This window comes from Cavia porcellus, unplaced genomic scaffold, assembly GCF_034190915.1.
Source record: "Cavia porcellus strain 051 isolate PalLab524CR breed Dunkin Hartley unplaced genomic scaffold, mCavPor4.1 scaffold_14, whole genome shotgun sequence".
In the NCBI taxonomy this organism is placed as follows: domain Eukaryota; kingdom Metazoa; phylum Chordata; class Mammalia; order Rodentia; family Caviidae; genus Cavia; species Cavia porcellus.
In genome coordinates, this window is record NW_026947497.1 from 25,868,892 (window position 1) to 25,894,719 (window position 25,828).

The 25,828-nt window shown below is 34.8% G+C and overlaps 1 protein-coding gene across 7 annotated transcripts; it reads left to right on the plus strand.

The window, feature by feature from the left end:
- The first annotated feature begins 2 nt into the window (after nt 1-2).
- CUNH4orf33 (chromosome unknown C4orf33 homolog) lies at nt 3-25,387 on the plus strand. 7 transcript variants are annotated; one of them, XM_013140767.3, is made up of 6 exons: nt 3-151; nt 7,453-7,640; nt 11,684-11,744; nt 20,853-20,904; nt 21,003-21,202; nt 25,087-25,387. In XM_013140767.3, exons 2-6 carry the CDS (start codon nt 7,460-7,462, stop codon nt 25,190-25,192), a joined length of 600 nt encoding a protein of 199 aa, XP_012996221.1. In that variant the 5' UTR covers nt 3-151; nt 7,453-7,459; the 3' UTR covers nt 25,193-25,387. The 7 variants fall into 7 exon arrangements, with proteins under 7 accessions (XP_012996221.1, XP_012996222.1, XP_023416090.1 ...); XM_013140768.3 differs by having other exon boundaries at nt 54-154; XM_023560322.2 differs by having other exon boundaries at nt 132-151; nt 7,460-7,640.
- The last annotated feature ends 441 nt before the right edge of the window (nt 25,388-25,828 follow it).

Genomic DNA, 25,828 nt, shown 5'->3' on the forward strand with positions numbered 1-25,828 from the left:
TCAGCGCTTACGTCATCGCGCTTCTTACGGCCCTAGCGCGCTATTGGCCGTCTGTCAAGTGACGGGTGGATCCATGAGAAACTGTTTGACAGCGGGCTGAGCCCCCGGTTTGGCGCGACGGGAGAGCGGGCTGGCCAGTGCTTACATCCAGGTGGTGCGACACAACGTCTTTTTCTTTTCCGTGTTAAACCCCCATAATGTAACATGAAGAGAGCATTGAGTAAAAATCTTTTAGTATCTTTCCTAATATACTCAGCATTTGTGGACTGGATGAGCCCGCCGGTCATCCGTAGAACCGATGGAGGCTTCTTTGGCTGTGGGATGTAGGTCTCTTCCTCAGAATCCCGTCAAAGCTGTCCCTCTGCAGTGTTTCTGGAAATGAACCTCATACAGTTTAGAAGATAAGTACTGTCCTGCCCTTGCAGATCTTTAGAGAAAGGAGACAACTGTTGAAATTTAACTGTGATAATAAGATATAGAAGTACTTAAAAGATCTTGCAAATTTAGCAGTTACTTCTTCAGAAATGCTTGTTTCTTCAAATAGAAGGAAAAGTTACTTTTTTGCAAGAAAAAAGTAAAATGTAAATTTGTGAATAGATCATAATTCCCAGGTCTAAACATTAATTTTGACTGTTAAACCTTATAGATTTTAAAAAACATATAACAGTGGAGGAATGACCACACGAATGCTGGAGACATTAACTGGAAGCTAGCCACTAGTTTTAGTGCTTTTTAATAGATTGTGTATTTACAGATTGATATTAAAGTTTTACCAAAATATGTTACAGATACATCTTGATTTGGCCTTCTGTCTAGTAGTTTAAGAAGTTTTATCTTTTTAGCCTTTGCTTACTGTGTCATTTAAAGGAATGCTAGCAAGATGTATTAAGAATTTTTAAAATTTGAGCGTTTGTTATGGCCCTTATTTTATACTGTACTTATGAAAGTAAATGTTCCCTTCCCCCAAAGGCCAGCTGAGATATATGCTGATGTGGGTAATAATCATGAAAAGGTTCAATTTAGCTTTGAATTGGTTGTCATTGAAATAGTTTTGAATTTTAGTGGACATGAAATTAATAGAAAAACTTACTGGAAGGAAAAATTGAATGTGTAAGCTCTGTTTTGAAATTCAATGTCAGATTCTTTTTTCATGAACTTTTCATTGTCTCCCTGAAGACTTGTAGTTTCCACATTTGAACATTATGTATTGTCATATTTTGACTTACATTGGTATTCATCAAGTAGTTTTAATTTAATTCCACATTTACCCTCAAAGTTAGTAAGATATATTTGTGTGGATGAAAGTAAACAGAGCCTTCCAATATAAATGAGTGATTTTTGTGTCAATATCGAAATGGGAAATTTTTTTACTGCATTTGAATTATTGGGCTTATATAATTATGGTCAAAGTCAGCGTAAGTTTTTTGTTTGTGCATATGTGGTTACAAGACTGATGTTTGAATATTAATAAAGTATTTTCAAAATAATTTTCAGAATTAGTAAAAATTCTATCCTTAAAGTAGCCTTTGTAGTGTTTTATAAATTTTCTCAAGTTTTCTATCAACTTTTCCTGAAGCTGGGTGTCACCTTAGGACTTAGTTCAAGTATCTTCCTGCAATCCTTATCATGTTGTTCTGAAATTTGTCCCCAGTCTCCCATATAAACCTGAACACAGAAAAGTTCAAAAAATGTCTGATAAGGCATTAAAGAATTCAGTGAATGTGCATGGATGTAAACGGAGTACAGAAAATCAGAAATGGGAAAGAAAAGTACTTAGTGCTTGCGTAATTTTTCTCAAGCGACTGTTTCATGTTTTTATGTTGGATTCTTTTCTGTAAGAAAGAAAGACCCTTAGAAATTATGTAGGTTGAAAACTAGCGGCAGATTTCAGTAATACAACATTATTCTCTCAGTTGGCACTGAGTACCTAGTACCATGAAGAATACAAAGTGGGGGGATTTAAGCAACATTCATAACTGATGATAAGGTTAAAAAGTTCCTGGGTTGGAATTTGAAGCCAGGAACTGTGGTTCCAAATGCCTCAATTGTTAACCACTATATATATGCCTCCCCCGAGTTTAATATCATTTATAGGTAGTCTAATATAATTTATAGTTTTTGTACATATGGCCAACTAGCTTTTAGCTGCAATAAATGAATTATTGCTGTACCTGTTCTATTGTTACCTTAATGACTGACAGTTGAATTTCAAATTTTTGTGCAGCATTTATGCTGTCGAATTACACTTCCTTCTCCTAGAAAGACGCTCAGACTTAAGTGGAGTGACTAAAAGTCTGCAGTGGCCTTCGGTGGCCCTTTAATTTCTTTCGTAGAAAAATCAAGGCTCCCAGATTCAGTCCTACTGGTCCCTCCCCCAGAAGGGGCGGCAGCTGGGCGGAGCCTGAGTCCAGCAGCTCGGGGAACCCAGGCGGTGGAGACCCAGCCAGGCGGGGTGGCATTGAGGAGGCCTTCCGTGCTAGGGTCTGTGTGCCCTTGTTATGCCCGCTTCGCTCTGTCGTTCCTTCCACTGTCGCTTTGTCTTGTGTGAAGATTTTCTCTGAAAAATATGCTTTTCTACGGATTCCTGCTGACATTGGTTACTCCCACTTTCACATTGCGTTTTTAATTCCTCCATTTCTCAGAAGTGGACGGGGCAGGGAGGATTTGCAAACTGAAAAGAAGTAATAACTGTAGAAAACCAAAGGGATTGTTGTGAATAGAGCTGTTGAAAATATCCTTGTAAATAGTTCTATCTTCCATGCAAATAGTTCTAACTTCCTTCTTTTAAACTTTGTGTTTTTTGTTTTTTGTTTTTTTTTTCTTCAGCTAGCCTCCTTATGTTCTGAGGTTCTATCTCCTTTTATTTTCCTTAAAGATCTTTACATAGCAGAGAGAAAGAAATGAAGATAATTGAAAAGTTATCTTTTTTACTTTCTTTGATAAAAGAGTAATTTGAAGCAGAGTTAAAATAAAGGAAAAAAACTACATGGTCAATGACGAACACTATTTTAAGAAAATCTCAATAGCCAGTATTAAAATCATGTGACAAGTTGGTGATCATCTTCATAATATTCATTCTGACTTTTTGGAAATGTTCAGATATCATGTTATTTAAACGAATATGTATGCATGTAAATGGAATACAGGGAATCAGAAATAGGAAATCAACCTTAAACATGCTTTTAAAATATTTTAAATTATTTTTTAAGTCAAGCATATTTATGAGAGTATAAAATTCAAATAGGTTAAAAATGAAAAAACTGAAAGAAGACTTCCTCTATACTTCAGGAGGATAATATTCTAAAAAATTAACCAACGCCACTCCATTGGTTTCTTATATAGGCTTCCTAAGATAGTGTTTGCACTGTAAATGCACAAGCAAATAAGCTTGCTTTTTATTAATGACAGGCAGAATTTCTGCACCTTGCTTTGTTTTATTTCAGTGTATTTTGTATGTACATATGGACCGCCTCACAGCCATGTTGTGTTTCATTGTATGATAGAGCATAATTGCTTTGCCCGTCCTCTTCTTAAACATATTTAACTGGCTTCTAGTATTTTATTATACCAACAAAACTATTACACTTATGTAATTTTGATTATGTCCAAGTATAATAATTCCTAGAAGTAGAGTTATTGAATCAAAGAACATGCATGTTTATTTGCTAGATATTGATTATTGCTCTTCTAAGACTGTACCAATTATCGTGCAGTAGCAATACATGATTTTGTTTCCTCACTAACTCACTGTATTATCAAACTTTTTAATCTTTGCCAATCTAAATGAAAATTTACTCTTGATTTTCTACCATTATAAGCAAGATTGAATATTTTGCATTTTCTTTTTGTGAACTTACTGTTCTTGTCCTTCACCTACCTTTTTATTGAGGTGTTGGTCTTTATTGATTCCTAGATTTTTTTGCATTAAAACAGTGACTTATTTGTCTGAAATATGAGTTGCATATGCTTTTTAATCATCTTTTTGGTAGTGTATGTTTGTGATACATGATGAGTACATTCAACTTAGGGAGTTGGTACATATACATATTTCATTTTAACTCTTTTTACTTCTCCTTTATTCCTTCCTCTTCCCTCCATCTCTAGATCCCCTTCACATTTTCAAAAGTCTGTCTCCCTATTTCCTGTTACCTTTTATTTTTCTCTTTAAATTATGTATACATTGTGTTTCTCCTATAAGAGAAATCAAGCAATATTTAAACTCTGTGTCTAATTTACTTCACTAAGTATTATGGTCTTAAAATGCATCCATTATGGGCAGCCCATTCGGGACCCCTCCTGTCTCTCAGGAGCTATTCCTATTCTCCATTCCCCATTCCTTTTCTCCAATAAATTTTCCTACTTTTAAAAAAAAGGGTGTCCATTTTCCTACAAATGACAAACTTATCTTTACAGCTAATTGGTATTCTTTTGTGTATAAATACCACATTTTCTCTGTCTATTCATCTACAAATGAGATATAGGCCTCTTCCAAAATGTAGCTCTTATGAATTATAGTCCTATAAACATGGGTGTGCAAATATCACTGTAATACGATGTCTTTAACTCTTTTTGGTAGATATCTAGAAATATAAAGATATATTTAACACAGCTATTCCATATATATATGGAATTTTTAATTTTGTTTTTTGTCTCCAGATTGATTTCCATCATGGTGCTATTAGTTAACATTCCCACCAGCACTGTAGAAGGGTTCTTTTTTCTCATCATCCTCAGCAGCATTTGTTATTATTTGAATTCTTCTTGATAGCCATTCTTTCTGGAGTAAGATGGAATCTAAATTGGAATGTTGTTTTAATTTGTATTTCTCAAGTGGCCAAAGATGTTGAACATTTTTTCGTGTACTTCTTGACCATTTACATTTCTTTTCCTGAGAAGTGTTTATTGCTAATTTTTTGATTTGATATTTTATTTTGGTGGGATCTAGGTTTTTGTCTGTGTGTTCTTTATGTACGGTATTTCAGATGTTAGTTCACTCTCTGAGAATTAGCTGGCAAACATTTTTTCCTGAGTTACATATACTGTACCTTTTCCCAGATTTTCATTTGATTTTGTTAATAGTAGGCTGTTTTCCAGGAAGCGGAATGCTACTGCTTAACTTTAATGAGTATGTAATTTTTATATAATTTTATTTTCTATAATTGGACTTTCTCTGCCATATTGAAAAAATTTTTTCTTCTTATATTATTTGATTTTTAAAGTTTAAAACTTTACTTCATCTAAACTTGGTTTTGTGCAAGGGACTACTGTGTTTGGTTTTATTCCATTTAGATGTAGAGTCCAATCACTTAAATAAGTTGAGGAGTCAAAAAGTCTCCAATAGAAACCCACTGATTTGAATAGGGAGCCCTTTAGTATATATGGCACTTTGGAAATATATGAAGCCTGAGTGAATCTGCAAGAACCTTCGTATTCATGGAGTATATTTTGTCAAGAATTCTTTAAGGTCTACATTAGGAAAATAGCATAGGAGTTAATCAGGTTTTCTAATGTTTTGATTTATTCTCATTTCTTCCTGTATGCTGCAAAAGACACATTAAAATCAAATTTAACTGGCTCCTTTTGGCACCTTGAATCATACATTTTTTTGTTGATATACTTCTACTAAAGAATAGAAATTTATTATTATGACCTGTGTTTAAATGTCCTACTGAAAACCTCATGTGGTCACAGCTGGGGCGTTTTCAGAGGCACCTGGAACTAGCATGTGTGATGCTGGGATGGATTCATGGTGTAATGCTAGGATCAAGGGTACTAGCAGTTAGGGTGTTAGTGCTACCTGCCCTGAGTAGCTTGGATAATATAAAAGAGGGAGACAGAGGATGTTAACGTGCTTGCTTGTTGCTTTTGCTGTCTTCTGCCACCATGAACTGCTTCTTAGTAACACCTATCTGCCACCCCTCCCTGCCTTGGAGCCAGCTGATGATAACTGAAATCTCTACCAAATGTGAGTTTAATAAACCTTTCCTCCTTTAATTTTGGATGTCAAGTATTTTGTCTTAGCAACAAGAAAAGTAACTAAGACATTTATTAAGGCATTTTATTCCATAAAAATTAAGACTACATTCCAAATGATCTGAATCACTTTATATAGTTTTATTACTCATTAAGCTTATTCTACTAGTGAAGAATATGAACTGTTACATTTCCTCTGAAATGCTATGAGTTTCTACAAGAGGGTTGCTATTCCAGAACTATTTATTTTAAAAGCTTATTTATTAAAATGTTAAAACACAAGAATTGCAGGAGCTAGATACATTAGAAAGAATTGCAGAGATCTTGTATTCATTATGTAACGTAAACCGTATGTGATCCTCCCACTATTCAGTATATAGTAAGTAGAAGATGCATACTCACTGAATTAAATTTATTCAAAATGTAATAGCTTCATCACTTGTAATAAAAATAACATTATGAAATAAGGGAGTGCATTAAAACATTTCACATAAGGAAAATTATAGTTTGGAGATATTGTCAGTACTGAATTAGGATTATCTACCGGACAAGACATGGGACCCAGTATAATTTGGAGAATCCATCAGCCCTAAGATAATGTTTACATCTACTTGTAGATTTCTGCAATGTCTTCATGGCTAATACTGGTTCATTTTCTAGATATGTTAAGTATATGACCTTGAACAGATGTGTTTCTTCATTTGTAATGAGGGTAATAATAGCTAATCTAATGAGTGATAATTTTGCTAATCTAATGCTATGCTCTTAAAATGAATACTTCGGAAAACAATTTAAGATGCAAATAGCATGTTTATTTCATATGTTCTTAGGCAATTTCAAAGCTTAAATGATAGCAGATTCTGTTCTCAGATTTAAATTGGAGAGAAGAAATTAACCAAACAACTTTTAACAGCTGAAATGTCAGAAATTGGAAATGTAAAAAATTGGAACAAATGAACATAAGATTGAATTCTACTGACCTTCCATTGTTGAAGTCTCTTCCTTTCCCCCCTAAAAGGTTTTTAAAAACACAAAACAGGTATAAAAATTCGACTTATATTAATTTATAGTTTTTAATCTAGTTGAATTTTATTATAAAGGTCTGAATTCCCAGAGTATCCAGTAACACAGACCCCTTTACAATTGGAAAGACAAGAGAATATATAAACTCAGTACTCACAGTTAATTATATTAACAATTTCTGCTGCAGCAGACCTAATTACATCCTTAAAAACTGGTTTTGGTACACTCTTGATGAGAAAACAAGAGTTAGATCTAGACCAGATGTCTTAGAACTTTTAGGATCCAACTACTTATTCTAGATTGGAACTCAGAGCCCCTGGTTTACCGCAGTACAGATGGTGCCCTTTCCTGTCACTCTTCTGCCTTCCTATTATTTCTCATCAAAAATTTCCTTTCCCTTAGCTAAAGGAATTTTTGTGTATTGTTATTTATTTTAATACAGTCCTTGATTTCCAGGCTTCAGATGGATTTTAGAATTGAACACACTTGGAATGGTTTCCCAGTGAAGCATGAGCCAGTGCTTGTCAGGCTGAATCCTGGTGACGGAGGAGTCATGATGGAGGTCTGTGCTCCATTTTTCAATGATCCCCAAGCCCCACCTGGAGAACCAGGAAAGCCATTCAATGAACTGTGGAATCATGAAGGTAAGTAGAAGTACTGCATGTCGTTACAAACATCATCTTTTTATAATAACCTCCCATGGATTATTATTTTATCTTGCTGTTAGGAAGTGAGTGCTGAGCAGCTGACACATGCAGGATCTGATATTTTCTACCAGTCGCTCATTCAGAATTTTCCTCATTGTATACATAACTTCAACTATATAGGTAGGACAGTGAAAAATGACAGTTACAAATGCAAAGTTTTAAATCACTTCCTTAGATTCTGCCTTTACTTCTGTAACCTAACCTAAGAAGAGTTCAGCATTCCTTTATTTGTCTATAAATATTGTAGCTTTAAATTACCTCTTTCATCATATAATCTTCTTTATGGAAGTTTCAGGGTATTTCACTTCTTGTAGAAACACCCATCAACTGCAAACTGAAACTTAGCTTTTAACTTTATACTGGCAAGTAATTTTATACGTTAGATAAACACTAAAAGACGTGCCATGAAACTTTTGAAGCTCTTAACTTTTGAAGGGTTAATGCTCTTAGCCATGCATATTCTTACCTACATGTTTTCCTATTCTATTTCTTCTGCCTTGAATACAGATCTAGTTCAAGTTCTAATTTACCTCCCATTTCTTCCAAGATGCCTTTGATAAATCTTATACTAACATCTTCATATCAGGTCTTCTGTCGTGTTAATTTACATATGTTACACATAAATCGTTTTTGTACATGTATACTAGGTTCTTCATAGTGTACAGGCAAATCTGTCTTATTGGGATGCTTTAGGCACTAAATGCAGCAAATCCTAATCTCAACATGTCTATTTTCTTATAATCTTTCTTCTTTCCCTAGTCACCCAATCTTAATTAATGGCACTAAAAATAGCTTAGATCGTCAAATATGGAAATTGTGAGACCTTTACAAATACCCTTCTCTTTCAGTCTCCATATTTGGATTGAGTATAAGGCCTATCAATTTCACTTCCTAAATATTTCTCTAATGTAGTAACCCCACTGCATCCCTGTCCCCCTTGCTGTAAGGTAGGCTTTGTCATCTTTTATCTTGGTTAGGGTAGAGCTTTCTAAATAATCTTTTTACCTTAAGTCTATTATTTACTTAGAAACCAGAGTGATCTACCTTCAGCTAAAACTTTCTCATACTCCTTATCCTCTCAAGATAAATTTTGCTCTTAATATGATCTCCGTATAATATTTCCTCTGAGTTGGCTCCTTATTCTCTATGCAGAAACACTAGCTTTTCCTAACTTGAAATATTTGCCCTCTGAAGACTAAAAATCTTATGGTTCTTTAAATAAGCTAGATTATTTCTTAATTGTGCATTTGTGACTGTATCAGTCTCTTCCCCAGCACCCTATTTCTACCATTTTTCACCCAGTTCCAATGCATCTTTCTAAATGGAGTTTATTTAGCACCTTCTCCAGGAATCCTTCCCTAAACCATTTTTTTGAGACTAGTCTCTTTTCTTTTTTCTTACAGTAATGCCATGCATCCTTCAAAGTTTTGAATTCTTATTAAAACATTCCACTTTAGAAAATAGAAATAAGAAGAGATGTTTTTGGCATGTAGGACAGTGGGTGGGGGAGTAGATACTGATTTATTCTGAAGAATTGTCTCACATGTTATGGAGGTTGGCAAATCCAAAATCTGCAGGAAAGGCCGGAGGCTGGGTATACAGAGAGGAGTTGATATTACAGTTTAAATCCAAAGTTGTCTGCTAGCTCAATTCATCTTTTAGAGTGGTAGTCTTTTCTTCTATTATGGCTTTCAACTGATTAGAAGTGGCCCATCCACACTATTGAAGATAATTTGCTTTACCCAGAGGCTACTAATTTAAATTTTATTTTTGCCTACAGAAAATACCGTCACAGAAACATTGAGAATAATATATGACCAAATAAATACCTGGGTACTGTGGGTTTGTCAAGTTGATTTATAAAACTAATTGTTATAGAAAACATTTTAATTTGGTCAGGTGTTTGGAAACAATTTCTAAATTATTGATAGAACTATGTCTATATCTTAACTTTTAGTATAAAAATAATATGTGGAAAATTGGAAACAAATGTTTATGCATAAAGAATTACATCAGCATGTTAGGATATTCTACAGAAGAATACTGTGCAGTCATTAAAAATAATACATATGCTGGAACATTTATTTTTCTTACAAATAAAAGCAAACTTTAGGCAAATTTTTATCCAGTATTTATTTTTTAAAGAAATGTAACCAGGTAAAAGAGTTTGTGGAAGCACAGAAAAAGCCTCGTTTATGCCAAATGGGCAAGTAAAAGACTTTGACCTGTCACCTCATCTCTATTTGTGTTGTTTTGATTATTTACAAGAAAGTTGTAAAACCCTAATAATTACAAAATTTTTAAAATAATACATCCTCAGAATATTTCAAGAAATTATGATAAAAAATTGCCTGCTCATATTCCACCAATTGCATGTGACCACTCTTAACATTTTTTTTTTTTTTTGTCTTTTTCCTTTTTATCGGTACCGGGGATCGAACTCACGACTATCTGCTTGCAAGGCAGGCACTTATGCCGCTGAGCTAAATCCCCAGCCCCCTCTTAACATTTTTATACACATTTTATAGGAATCTAGCCACAGGTACAAATATACATTTTGCTTTCACATAAATTTGGTTGCTACTCTATAGCTTATGATTAGTAATCATGGATATTTTCCCAGGCCAATAAATTTTAAGGGTATGTTTGATTTTAATAATGCCATTGTATTTTTCTTTTCTTTCTTTCTTTTTTTTTTTTTTTTTTTTTTTTGTACCAGGGATCAAACTCATGACCTTGTACCTGCCAGGCAGGCATTTTTGCCACTGAGCTAAATATTATCAGAATCTCCTGGCTTTTATTCTCCTGGATGACTGCGAAAATATTATCTGGCTGCCAGCTTCCAAAAGTGGCTCACCAGTTAAATGTTACCAGATTCTGGGTTGCTCACCTCTGCTTCTGGAGTTAGATACCAAATTCTTCTCCTTTCAAAAAAAGAATCAAACAAAACGAGCAAAAAGCAGGGCCAAAGTTTATTTGAGAAAGTAAAAGTAAAGTATGAGAGAGAAACTACCTCTGCAGAGCAAGCTTGGGTTGAATAAAAGAAGAGAAAACAACATAAAGGAACATCCTAGAGAAAGCATGGTGGACCGCCATTAGGAAAGCCACAATTACAAACTTTTCTTGGTGTTTGGTCCTTTTATACCATCTGAATCTCCAGGAAACTCGTGAGAACGTCTGTGTACTTGTCCTTAGGATCCCATACCTCAGGCTGACATCTGACCTAGGTGTATTATTGAAAACCTGCTCAAATTCTCTACATGCAGGGCAGTGTAGTGTAGGACAGTGGGTGGGGGAGTAGATACTGATTTATTTTGAGGAATTGTCTCACATGTTATGAAGGTTGGCAAGTCCAAAATCTGCAGGGAAGGCCAGAGGCTGGAGATCCAGGGAAGAGGGCTTTGGGAGCCATTCTGTGCATGGCATGTTTTCTAGGATTTGGTAATTAGCAAATCATAGCCACTTCCCAAACCAGCTTTGCCCAGCCCTAATCTATGTCAGTGAGATACATGAATCCCATAGTTTTATCAGTTTTTCTGTATAATATGAGATTTATCTATAAAGCAGAAGATAATACTGTATAAAAGAAAATAATAACTTACATTATTTCTAATTTTTGATCCATTTTACTTTGATAAATACTTCTGTTCCTAGTTGTGTGATTTATTTCTTTAGGATAAATTGCTAGAATAAAATAGCTAGCTCAGAGTAGTATGTCTGAGTGATAATATTGATTTCTCTATGACTTCGCCAACACTAGGATTTATAAATATTTTTAGTTTATTGCAATCTGACATGAGGGAAAGTGGATGATACCTTATATATTTCTTCTTCTAGTCAATGTCTTTTATTTTACCTCTTTTCCTTGGAGATAGCATGACAATTAAAAATGCATAATTATCTCATTTTCTATTCTAAAAAATATATATAATCAAAGCAAAATTAAATTTTTCAATATATCTTATTTATATTTTCAAAAGTTGTGGAAGCATTTTTCTTGAATGATGTAACTGAGCAGTACTTAGAAGTTGAACTTTGTCCGTAAGTATAATTTTTCTTAATCAATACTACAAAACTGAACATACAATTTTCTAGTTGTAAATCATACAGACATATAGTAAAGCTCACTAATTCCACTGACTAGAGGGAATGCTTGAATTAGTATGAATTGTATACTTTTTGTGTCATGTAAAATATATCTATTTACCTATCTATGTATTTATTTTTGTGACATAAAGAAGTTTATTTCAATTTAAAGTACCATCTCAAAAAAATTAAGAATACAGTACCTTGAGGGAGAGGCCTGCCAGAGTCTGGAGTGTGGGATACTTACAGGTTTTGGGACTTGGAAATCTATGGACTTTGTGAATCTATGAAAAATTTGGGTTTGGTTTGAACCCAAAAATCAGTCGCTCATGCCCGAGTACAAAGATAATGGCTATTTTACAGGAGTAAGGCAGTGGCCTAGTCTATTTTATTTCTTAAAGTTAGGTTTCTGCCCTTTCCCTTATCAATTAAGCTAATTTATAGATTTCAAGTATCTTTAAGGACTTTGGGCATTATGGGCCTGGAAGAAAAAAAGCATACACAAGCATAAGGAGTGTGGATATGGATAACTTTGAGTAACTTTAATGGTATATTGAAGTACAGTCTTCTTAAAAGTACAGTTTTAAAATTATGATTCTCCTTGTCTCTTTTCTCTATCCTTTCTATCCCACTTCATTTCCCTGCTGAGGTTTCAATGCCTTATTCTTAAAGGATGCAAAGGAGCTGAAGGCTCATTATCTTATGGCTACATCAGGCTGAAGGCAGACGTTTACTCTGCCTAGCCAGGGACCAAAAGTCTCATTCTGACTGATGTAAAGGAGGACGGAATATTGGTTTCTATTGTTCAGACAACAAGCATTTGTTTTGATAATCTAAAAAAGAGGACAAGGACGTTAGCAAGTTATTGATGCCTAAGCTTCATTTTATAACTATTTTAAATAAGCAGAGGCCAAAAATTAATGGTAAAATAGTAGTGAATAGTGACTCCAAAAAGTTGTAAAAGTCAGACAAAATTAGGCACCATTTGAAATAATCCTATTATCTTTAGTGTTAATCTCTATTTGTCTATAGAGATGTTAACCCCAAAATAAGTGGTAGAGTTTTAAGAGCATGCAGACTCCTCTCTATTTTGCCAGTAATAAATCCAGTGTCTTCCTATTTTAATTATAACAGTGACCTAAGAATATATTAAATAAAAATATCTGCTGGTTTTGTGACCATGGGATCATTAAAATTTTTATTGTAGCTTAATCTCACCTCTATTTTGTAGAACTATAGACATTTTGTAGTAACTGGATTCCAGATAATGTAAACATATGAAGTTTTAAGTAGATAACAGAAAATTAGTTTATACCGCAAAGGAAACAAAGTTTAGTAGCCAGAATATTTATGTTGGCATTTTTATTCTATTGGCAGACTTGTATTAGAAGACAAATGTTTACCTGAGAGAGATATTTGCAAGCACATTAAAATAACAGCATGACAATACACTAAAGAGGCTGAAGGACACATTTTTGAAAGAGCTAGTAAGACTGGGAATCATGACATCTCATGGCTGTAGGATAAAATGGTACAGGTGTAGCTGAAGACTCTCATTGACAACTGGTGTAGTTTTTGTAGCTACTGTTTATATCTAGCTTAGCACTGTTTTTTTTTGTTTGTTTGTTTGGTTTTGGTTTGGGGAGGATTTTTTCTCATTTTTTTGAGATAGGGACTCTCTATGCAGTTCGGGCAGGCCTTAAGCTCACATTGTAGCTCAGGCTGGTCTCAAACTCACGACAGTCCTCCTGCCTCAGCCTCCCAAGAGCTGGGATTACAGGCGTGAGCCACCATGCCCGGCAGCACTGTTTTGTGTTACTGTTAATTACTGCTTTTTGGTTATACTCTCCTATTGAGTACTTAAGCCCAAGTCAAAATAAGACCTGTCTTAATCTAAATTAATATATATCTATCTATTTGTCAAAGTCACTTAAGGCTCCTCGGGGACTACTTTTGAGGCATTGTGAATGGCCTCTTTGCTCCTTTCGTTTTTCTGTCTACTAATTGTGTCCTCTGCCAGGATGGATCAGATTTATCACTCATCCATATGACTTCCATTAGAAGCATGGAGACATTCCCCTCTTTTTCACCCAATGCACAGTGGTTGATTCCTGTCCCATGAGGCCCAGCAATCTCACTGCTATGACATTGTGTGACTAACCAGAGTTGCAGGGTTTTTCTGGAGGGGTGCCATTGTTCCCTGGGTCCCGGCTGACCTTGAAGGGCAGAGGTCAAAATACTGGCTGTCCTTTTAGCCCTTTTATCTCCCTCATCTTTCGTCTCCCAGCTTCAGTTATTAAACACTCAGGTCAGTTACACCGGTAGGTCTTAATACTGATTCTATTAATCCTTTTGGATATCAAGGCACTTTAAAATATAAAGTATAACCAGAGAGCAGTAAATCTTTTTCATTAACCATGGTCAACAATAGTATTAGGAGTCATCATAAATCTGTCCTGTAGCAAATGACCTATCATCTTAACATACTGTCTAGGCTGTATTTAGAACTCATATTCCTGCAGAATGTTAACGGACAACAGTTACAAAGTTTTACAAGCAAAATTGAAAAAAAAATCACAAGCAAACATAGCATTTTAGGATAAAAATTGTGATGACATTATAGTACTGGAACCATTAAGTTCTTTCTATTGTGTCTCTAAACGTACATTGAGATTCTCATTTCAGGAGAAAATACCTTGCTAGGTTACTTTTATCCATTATAAAATATCAATACATAAGTAAATTCTCATCTATATTTGCTAGATTTTAAAATAAAATGTCTAGCCAGGTGTGGTAGTGCACATGTGTAATCTCTATCACTCTGAGAGCCTGAGGTAGAAGGATCCCAAATTCAAGCTCAGCCCGGGCAACTTAGCACCTCGGTGAGTCCCTGTCTCAAATTAAAAAATAAAGGGCTAGAGATATAGTTCAGTGTAAAGACCCTGGGTCCAATCCTAGGTACCATTAAAAAAATGAAATAAAGTACCTAAGTAGAATGTACTTGTTTGTATATATATTCTATAGGTGAATCATGCCCAGTCTTTAACCATTAGAGTGACACTGCCTGGACTACATAGTTTTTAGCCACATCTATCATAATGCACTTAATACATAAACTTAAGGCTGAAAAAGTCTGCCATTAAAAACAATCAATTTTCTTGAGGACGCCAGTGTGGTAAGGTATTCTTCTAAGTTTTGCATTTTAAATGGCTTATACACTTGGTGAACAAAAATGTATTTACCACACAAAGAAGTCAATGATAATTAGCATGAGGGCTAGATAGAAGTCCTTACATATTAACTTAGTTTTTACTCTTAAGGTGAAACTCAGAGTTCTGTAACAGGTTTATATAGTTTAATAATACTTACAAAAGTCAAAAAATATCTTTAGACCTACAAAAGTACTTATTACCCATTATATGAGTGTATCTTATTTATGCAGTAAGAAAATACCTGTATAGTCAAAACCAGTAATCAATAATCAAAGTTTAGATAGCAGGACTTAATTGTTCCAGTACCAAGAGTAAAGATATCAAAAATTTGATTATTATATATATTTAAGATCTAGATACTTTGTATATTGTGTAAAAGAGAAGACCTATTGTTTACTTTGCATACATTAAACTTACATAATCCTAATTATAAATTTCTTAACATTAGACAAAGCACAGACCACACATCTTTAGTCCTAAATATGTATAACGTGTACTATAACCCAATAATAATTTGATTATTGAAAAAATTTACAACCTTCAGTCTTAAAACTTAGTTTATTAAGAAATCAAAGCAGAAAAATCTAAGCAAATATAAGAAATTATCTTAATGAAACACAAACAGTTGTTTTCTAGTCTACTTTTTTGTGAGTTTAACCTATAGCATTTTAACATTTCTTTAGACATATAAAACCATTTAACTTCTTAATTTTAGTAAATTTAGTTATAAACAACAACACTTCTCCAATAACATCTGTTGGATTGGGGTACAATAAGACTGAAGAAAAACAGAGGAGACACCCATCAGTGGAGAAAATTGAAGCAAACTGATTCAGGGAGCTTTTTTTTCAGCCACAGAGGGGAGTTGTTTTCTGTAGTTCTCAGGGTCAAGGGCATTCCACTTCATAACATTTTAAAATATTATTTTGATATAGAGTTGTATATTAGAATTTTAACTGTTACTAAATTTAAGAAAACCTAAAAATTTTTATATAAGTAATTTATGAAAACACATATAATAGTAAAAAATATATTATATTTTCATAAACTTTAAAAAGCCATGCAAGATACCTGGGAGTTGCCACATGTGAGATGAAGCCTGCCACAGTGATCCCTACCTAGCTGTGTAGCTGTGGGACTTTGCTTGAAACCTGGTAGGGCCCCACCCAGCATCCCCAAACAGTCCAGGACCTTTGGGTCATCAACTGGGTCCTAGCAGGGCCCTGCCCAGCAACATTAGGTAGCCAGGAGCCACCGTGTATGAGCTGAAGCCTGCCATGGAGAAACCTACCTAGCTGTGCAGCCATGAGTCTTTGCTTGGAATTGGTAGGGCCCCACCCAGAGACCCCAAGAAGCCACGGAACTTTGATATGCCATGTGGTATGAGCTGAAGGACTTCTCAGTGTATTCCACATACCATTCAGCCTTACTACATCACTCAGAACCCGGTAGGGCCCTGCCCAGTGACCGCAAGCAGCCTGGGATCTTTGGTGAGCCATGTGAGATGTGCTGAAGGTCCACCCAGTGTGCACACACACACACATCCATCTGGAGAGTCTTTGAGTGCCACTAGGGACCTGGATAATACAGGAAAATGACAAAACAAAAGAGCAAAATGTAATCTCAAACCTACAGGCCATGACCAACAAACTTAGGAGACATAGACATAGAAGAAGGTGTAGGCCATATACCTGAAACTTCTGAAGTGATAGCAACTGAAGTACAGAAGCAGCTCCATAAAGCTATAAAGGAACTCAGATCAGAAATAACCTTCCAGGTAAAAGAAGAAATGATAAACATGATAAAAGAAATGCTTTACATATGTAAAGAAGACATAGTTTTAAAAAATTGAGCATTGCAAAAAGATGGAAATCTTATATAAACAATACAAGAAAACAATAGAATTGCATGAAACAGATTCAAGGAGGTATCCAAGAAATCAAAAATTCCATTGAAAGCTGGCAAAACTGCCTGAATGAATGTGAGGATAGATTTTCAGATCTAGAAGACAAGATTGTGGCTAGTGAGCAAGAAAGGAAAGGCCTTTTTAAAATAACAAAGAATCAGAAAATAACAATTCAACAGCTATATGGTGATGCAAAGAAAAATAATACAAGATTGATAGGTATAAATGAAAAAGAAGGTAACAACACAAATGATATCAAAAGACTATTTACAGAAGTAATAGCAGAAAATTTCCCAAGCATGGGAAAGGAAATAAGTGAAGCCTATCGAACTCCAATTAGCCATAACCAAAATAAATCTACACTGAGATATATAATAATCAACATTCCAGAAATCAACATAAGAACAGAATATTAAAAGCTGTTAGAGAAAAGAGACAGATTTCCTAGAAAGGAAAGCCCATCAGAATCACAGCAGACTTCTCAACACAATGAAGTCAAAAGAGCGCGGAGTGAAGTATTTCAGAATCCTAAAGGAAAACGATTTCTAATCCAGATTGATGTACTCTGAAAAACTGTCCTTCAAAATGGATGGAGAAAAAGATACTTTTCCAATATAGAACAGCTGAAGAACTTCATGACCACCTGACTAACCCTGCAAAGAAACTGAAAGACTTAAAAATAACTAGATAGACTTAAAAATAACTATGACACCAAGAACATCAACAGAAGAAATCCAGTAAGTGGAGCAGATAGTTAAAGAGAGGAGAAAGGTAAGAACCAACAGCAGAAAGATAACATGACAGAAATGAGCCAATATGTATATATCAGTTATGACTACTAATGTAAATGGCTTCAGTTCACCAATTAAAAGAAGCAGAATGGATTAAGAAACAATACCCAACTATATGCTGTATATAAGAAACCCATCTAACCCAAAAGGAAATTCATAGAGTGAAAATTAAAGGATAGAAAACAATACTTCATGCAACAGGAACCCATAATAAGCCATGCATACTTAAATTTATATTTAGCAACTAATGATGCAGATGTTGTTGTAAATGTTTGTAAGCATTAATCCCATTTATATTAACTTATTTTCTCATTTTAATAGTTATTTTATTCAAAGTATAGCATAGTTAATTATATATATATATATATAGTTTTTGTTTGTTTGTTTTTTGATCGGGTCTTGCTATGAAGTTCAGGCTGGCCTTAAAACTCACTAGGTAGGCAAGGTCAGCCTCAAACTTGTAACGATCCTCTTTTGTTTCAGCCTTCTAAAATTACAGTTGTGAGCCACCATGCTTGGCTGTGTATACTTTTATATTTTTGTTGTTATTGTTTGTTTGCCTTTTTAAAAAAAATTTAAAGAGAAAAAAATTCAAAACAAGATAGTAGAGTAACAATGCTTAATACATTGTGCATTGTACCATCAGATTAGTTACTCAGCATAAGATATAGGCATTTAATTGTCTAAACAATGTTAGTAGAAACCTTTCTTTCTAATGAACTAAGAGAAATTAGTAGTATAACTACCTTTACAATTTTGTGTGTGTTTATATATATGTATATTCTTCTTTTCTCCCTTCCCCATCCCAATTTATTTTTCCTTTTGAATATATTTTAACTGAGGAAAATACTCTTAAGATGCACAATACATACCTGTAGACTATATGTTTAGCATATATATTCCAAATGTTTGATTATATCAATGTTATTTTTAATTTACAAATATTGGAGCTTTTAAAAATTAATTTGAAGGGGGCTGGGGATTTAGCTCAGCGGCATAAGCGCCTGCCTTGCAAGCAGGCAGTCGTGAGTTCGATCCCTGGTACCGATAAAAACGAAAAAGACAAAAAAAAAAAAAAATTAATTTGAAGATAATATTTTTCAAAATAAAGAATCACAATTTCTTTCATTGTTTATTCTCTAAATTTATATTACTGTGTATCAACTGTTCAAAAGCAGAAGGAAGCATGTAGGTGTAATAAATATAATTAGCTTGTGAAAATATGAATTATATATCTTGGCATGTCAACTTTCAATTAATTGATAGATTCTGCTGGCCTGGGGCTTAGGTGTCTCTACTATTACAGCCATCCAACTTGGCACCAGGCCCCGAGAAGTAACTTATCTCTCTGAATGTAACTTGTGTTAATTAATAAAGTGTTTCTGCCCAATACAGTTCACCAAATCATCATGGTGATGGTTCACCTTATTACCTTTTTCTTCTTCCCCCAGCCCTCAGTAAATCTTTCTATATCCTGTTTTGTGCACACATGCTCCTTCAACTCAGCTGTAGATATGTCATTTTGCCCACCTCCTTGTCTCCTCCTCCAGCCAGACCTGATAAAAGTTCTTCCACGCTTTGCTGTCAGCAGGGGGATCTTGCCCTCTTTCTACAGCCCTCCCGTACATGCAATAAAAGCCTTTTTATCTCTTTCTCTCCCTTTTATCTCTCAACTTTACTGAAAAAAACTAACATTAACATGCTAAAATAGCTCATTGAAAAATATGATTAATCATCATAAATTGTCATAAAAGACAAACCTTTCAACTAGTATGCAATCACTTTCACCATACATGTGAGAATATTTGTAATTTGTCTTGAAGACAGGAAAGAACATGGATCTGTCAAAACTTGCAAGTATGACCCCTAGTTTTAATTTTGTTAGGTAGCATCAGTTTATGTTCATAAAGTGATGAACTGACAGTGGATGAATAGAATAATTAGCTTACATTTTAAGGAACTATACATTAGCCAGTGGGTATAAAATTAATGGTTTTAAATATTAAAATTGGCAGGCATAGTGACACACCTGTAATCTCAGCATTTAGGAGGCTGAGGCAGAATTACCTTGAGTTCAAGGTCACCCTGGGCTACATAGCAAAATCTTGTCTAAAACAAAAAAATCCTCTAAGTAGTTTGGCTTTATATACCTCAAGATAGTTAATAATTAAGAATCATGAGTATGCCTCAGGCAATCAACTCCTGTAACAGTTAATTAACTTCTAGGAAATAATATTGTTTTAATGTGTGAGAAGTTTTATTCCTCCTAAGATATTCCTAAGCTTGTAAAAATACTCAGAGGGCTTTTAAATGGAAAAACAATACAAAACAAAACAAAAAGCCACTTGTCTTTTGTCAGAATACTTCACTGAAGAAAATCCTCCCTGAAAATCTCACAAAAGATTATCTGTATAGAAATGTTTGATACATTCTTTTCCAGAGACAGTAAATATATTTAATGTAAATATATGAAATCCTTTTATTCTAATCTCAGTTTTGCACTTGTGTTAGAATTTTCTTTTGAGAGTACATTGTGTTTGTTTTTTGCACTATTATATTGGTGCCTGCATTAATGGTAGAAAACAGGAAAACAAAAAGAGGCAGACAGGTCAAGGGTAATTGTGTGAGAAAATAGATGCACATTAAAATCTTTGGCTGTTGACTAGTTTCAGACAATCTATTTTGTGTTTTATCTTTTCTGTCTTTTTAATGAGCCTCAAGACAGCTTTCCTATAGAAATAATCTTTATTTGATTCAGACTTTGAAATTGGTCCCAGTTCCTTTACAAGATGCTTTATTTTTTGAAACTGGTTTTATTATAAACTCCAAACACCATGATAGTTCTCTATTCATTTTCCTGTTTTGTGTCAGCTAGCCTAATTATTTTATATGATTTAAAAAAAAGTATAAAAAGCAATCTTACTGTGTGAATCTTTATACATTTGACAAGAATTGTCTCAAAAATGGTAAACCCAAAGATACCATTTTTGCATAACTAAATGTACTCTTTCTGCCTATAATTATCCAGTATTTTATTGCATCTTTTAATTATTTGGAATTTATTTATGGACATGTACATACCTGATATGAAAGATAGTGAAGGAAATAACATTTGTTTCTTCCACACACTAATGAGGAATCTTTATTTTGACAGCCATGGACAGCATTTAGTTCTTTTACTTTCTGGAAGAAGAAATGTGTGGAAAGTAAGTAAATTAAAGTTACTTAAATTCATAAGTAATATGTTTGTGTTTAAAATGTGAGCCTGAATTTACCTTTTGTGTTTCATGTGTTGTTTCTGTAGCAAGAACTTGATTTGTCATTCAAAGTGTCCAGAGAAGAGACAAAATGGGAAGGCCAAGCTCTTCTTCCATGGAATTATTTTCCACCAAATGTGACAAAATTCAATTCATTTGCAATTCATGGATCAAAAGGTAAAAGAAGTTATGAAGCCCTCTACCCTGTACCACTGCACGAATTGCAAGAAGGACAAAACCCTGATTTGTAAGTAGAAGATAAATAAACATATGTCTTGTCCATAGTTTTTTGGGGGGGAATTAATTCACGGTAGAAGAGTAGTAACATTTTTTTGGTCAAAGAAGGCAATGTATGTGTACAGGCACCTGGTAGAATCCTATCATCACCTCCAGGATGAGCACTGCTGCTCCCCCGAGATGAACAGCCAGCCAGGATTGCGAACTCAGCACCAATCACTAGTTACAGGGACAGAGTTTAAAAAAAGGAAGACACTGTGTTTGTTAGAAGGAAAAACTGAAAAATAAAAAGCTAACATGAAGAGGAAGCAGGGCTTCCAGAAAGATGAAAGACACGTGGGCCTTTGGCCTGATTTCTTTTATCAGTTTCCGGGGCCCTTCCCTCTGCGCTGGAATTTGCCATAACCTGGTTGACTCGGGTCCTTTCCTTGGATTCATCTAGGTCCCCTTGCCTCTCTGTGCATTTCTTTTCATGGGCTTTGTATAACTTCTGCCCTTTTGTTTGTTTGTCCTTGGCAGGGCCTTATCTCCAGCAGGAGCAGCTGGTTGGTTAGGAGGAGTCTTATTCATGGTTCTCTTTGAGTTAGTAAGAGGATGTATGTGCATCTATTATACTAATACAGTGATTGTAGAGCAAATCTTTGTACAGTAGTACCTTGGTGTATGAATTTAAAGTTTTATGATTTTGGGGAAAATGTGTTTGTGTAGGAAAGATAGGCATAGTCATGTTTGTCACCTGATACAAAGTTTGTGAACAAAAGCAAAAATTTGCTGAATGCTTTTGTTGGAGAACCAAATTGTTTGCAAACAGAAACATTTGGGAACCAAGGTATTAGTATATAAGTACATAGCATATATATTTCTATGCATTGAACAAGAGCCTTCTCCATAGGTATCCCTTCCCTACTCCATCCCCCTGAATTCTGTTGAAGGTGGGGAGGGAAGGCTGTTTTGGCTTCTTGGCTTTATGCATTTGGCTCTCTCTGTGCTCTGCCTGATAGCTTTTTCCCATTAACTCTCAGTGTCACCTGTGCTATCTTCTGCTTTTCTTTCTGTTCCCACCCTTGGTCCTTGAGACTGTTTCCAAGGGAATTTTTCTAATAGAATTTTAATTCCTTCTAGTCAGGATTAGCCAGAATGCCTAATGAGCCCTTTATTCTATTTTTTCCCTGCATACAGACCTCTTCCCTTAAACTATGTTCCCTCAGTAAATATAGATTAATTTTGGGCTAACATAGTCTTTCTCATTACTGTCAGTAATAGTTTTCTATAGTAGTAGCTTGAGAAAAATCTTGCTAAGTGAGTGTTGTTTCAGCTAATGCAAAACGTGGCTTCAAATTCATTTATGATCCCTTTCAGAGATAAATGCCTTGAGGAGTCAGTGTTTCCTGGTGTGATAAAAGGGTTAATGCTTTCCTTTTCTGCAAAAAAAAAAAAAAAAAAAAAAAAAATCTATATATCAGTTCTCTCTACTTCTCTTGATAACCTTATAAACATAAGAATGTCAACCATATTACTAGGTAACATTGCTTAGATAAAAATAGCCCCAAATTGGTAAATTACATTGGGATGAGGGTAATTTTGAGTGACTATAAATATATGATAGAGACAGGTGGCTTCAGAGTTCTCTTTTGACAATCACTGTTCCCTGTGGGGACCCTAGAGTTAAGAGATCAAGGCTCCTGGGACACAGCAGGCATTTAAACCAAAGCATTGTCAATACTTTTCCACTTTGAATCTTATCTTCTTGCTCCTAAAGGTGTCATCTAGTGGGAATATAGTACCTGGTTAGCTTTATGAGTGTTCATGGGCTGCTGCAAAGACTAGTCCCTCCAGGAGGAAAGCCATATACTAGCCTGGGCATCTGTAATTCCTGCTTTAACTCTCTGAGTGTACTCAGTCTGGCCACGGCAGTCTGGTGAGTCTGAATCTGAGAGCAGCCTAACAGAGACATCCTCGTGGGCCTCACACTATATACTGGCCGTCAGCTTTTTAACATAAGGATACGCCACACTGTCCTTCCTCGCCATTTGCCTTGTTCCTGTCATGCTCTTTAGCTTGTCTTCATCTCTTCTAACTTATTTTTCATTATTTTTTTATTTTGAAGAGAAAAAGAAAAAAATAGAAAAATCAAGAAGCAAACAAACCTAAAATAAAACAACAAAAGTAAAATCATAACAACAAAAATAACAATAACTATGTAGGTTTTCAAAACAAGATGATAGGAATTTAATGATGCTTGTTATATTGCATATTTTTGTCTTGAAAATAGTTGCTCAGGTTACCAGATACAGAAATAACACAAAACAGTAAAATAGAATAAAACATTGGATTTCAAAAATAAGTTGGAGGAAATCCCCCACAGCTGCCAAAATGCACAATGCCATCCTCCAAATAGATGCCCAGGCCACCAGCCCCAGGCCCGCAAAGTCAATCAAACTATACAGACATCAAGCTGTTCCTTTCACCTCAGTTGCTATCATCTCACCCTGAGTCCTCTGAATCAGCCAGTTGCCTACCAGGGCAAGAGGTGGGAGTGATTATGCTCTTCTGACTTCCTAGCACAGACTCTGGCTGGCTCACAGGAGGGCGTGGTTTGTCTCCTTGCTGATTTTCTTCCCAATCCCCAGGGTGGAGCCTGGCTCACAGGAACGTGTGGCTTGTCTCTCATTTCTTCATTCTGCCTGACACACTTTTACTTCTGACCTGTCCTTCTTCCCAGTCTGACCCTCTCTACCTAATCTCTTTTCTCTCTCTTATACTTTTCTGCTAGTTCCTTAACTCTTACTTTGGGATCCATAGTTGAAATTCTAAAACTAGTTCATCTTGGGCACTAAGAGATGGTAATCTACTTGCAACTGACTCAGGCTTTACACCAAATTGTTACATCTCTCTGGCTTTTCACCAGCTAATGCTTTGTTATAGTCATGTTCACGGTTTGTGCATTGTCAGAGGCTTATTCCACATAGAAGTGTAAATATACATTGGTCAAGGCACAGGTAGGGCAGAGTGATTTCCTCCGAAGCAAGGTTTCATTGCAGCATGTTAGCTAGGCTTTCTCTCTTCATTATACTACAAGAGAAAGCTTTGTTAACAGTTAACTAGTTTTTCTGAAAAGAACTAAAATTGATATTTCTTTCTTGAGATATCAGAATTGAACCCAGGACCTCACAATGAAACACCTTTCCAGTCTAACCTCCCAATTCTTTTCTTAAATAATTTAATTTAATTTTTGGTACTGGTTATTAAACCCAGGCTACTTCTCACAGTGGCTGCTTTCTCAGCCTTTTTTGTCTTTTATTTTAGGGCAGGATATCACTAAATTGCTAAATTGCCCAGGCTTCTGGTTTTTTTTTTCTTTTTTAATTTTGAGTCTAGGTCTCATTAAGTTGACCTCACACTTGTGAACCTCCTGCTTCAGCTTCTCAGGTAGCTGGAATTATAATCATGCACCAGTATGACCAGTGGATTACTCCCTTGCTTTAATTAAAAAGAGGGATGGGTCTGTTTTTTAATATGGACCTAAAACTTTTTAAAAAGCAATTTCTTATATGACTGATATATATTACGTAAACATTTGAATATAAAAATATGCAAAAATACAGTCTTACATGATTTCTTTAAAGCTAGATGGAATGAGGGTTTTTATTTCTTCTCTAGCTGTAGGAAGGTATTTGGAGAATTAAAAGGAAAAGACTTAGAAATGTGGGTAAATATTTTCAGACTTAAGTGTGATAGCTACAGTGAGAAAATTGTGCATATAGAATACATAACCTTTGGGATTTCTTAGACTGTTGTCTTATCCCTGACGTGACAAAATGATTAGTCCTTCAGAATGATTATTTCAATTATGTATAATTCATTTCAATTCCTGCCTTTTTTTTTTTCTTTTAGCCATCGTCTAGAATATTTCAAGCCTTTCAGCTTTCAGATGTTGCTTGGAGAAGAATGGAAACAACCAGAATCAGATCTATGGCTAATAGAGAAATCTGATTTATAAGAATGTGATGTATAATAACACCAATACTTTTTCCTCTGTACCTTGTAAGGTAAACCACTAAATTTAATCTCTTTTAAGACACATTAAAAGAGTAAATATCTTCACAGGCCATGGAAAATATAGTATGTATCTTTGTGATAAATTATATGATTAACAGGAAAATACAAAGTAAAGTTACAGTTTTTCTCAGCGTTACTTAGTCTAGAAGCCATGTTATTAGTGGGTTCTGAATTCTTTTTTTAAATTTTTATTTATTTTTTTTATTTTAAAGGGGGTAAAACTAAACATAATAAAGCAGAGCAAAGTAGGTCAGAAGAAAACAATGTAAGTGACACAGATTTCAAAGCAAGATAATAAGATATCTACCATGGCTACCGTAGTGTCTTTTGTTTTCTTCCACATAGTTGTCCATATCTTTACATACAATGAATTCATACAAAACAAAATAGTATTAAACTGATCAGAACAGAATGATGAAGGCATTATAGGTCTTGAAAACCAGACAATAGGAAAATCAACAATTTTCCTATTGTAATGTCTGCCGTAATGTCTCTTATTCTCGTTCAAATTAGTTGTTCATACCTTCATTGTATGTTGAAATTAAAATATACAAAACAGGCTAAAACCACTTTGAAC

Bases quoted from the DNA above. Each gene is read 5' to 3' on its own strand.
- CUNH4orf33 (XM_013140765.3), top strand. From the start codon at position 205: ATGAAGAGAGCATTGAGTAAAAATCTTTTAGTATCTTTCCTAATATAC. The intron at 11,745-20,852 runs GTAAGTATAATT...TTATTTTGACAG, and splicing joins TTAGAAGTTGAACTTTGTCC to CCATGGACAGCATTTAGTTC. The intron at 20,905-21,002 runs GTAAGTAAATTA...TTGTTTCTGTAG, and splicing joins GAAGAAGAAATGTGTGGAAA to CAAGAACTTGATTTGTCATT.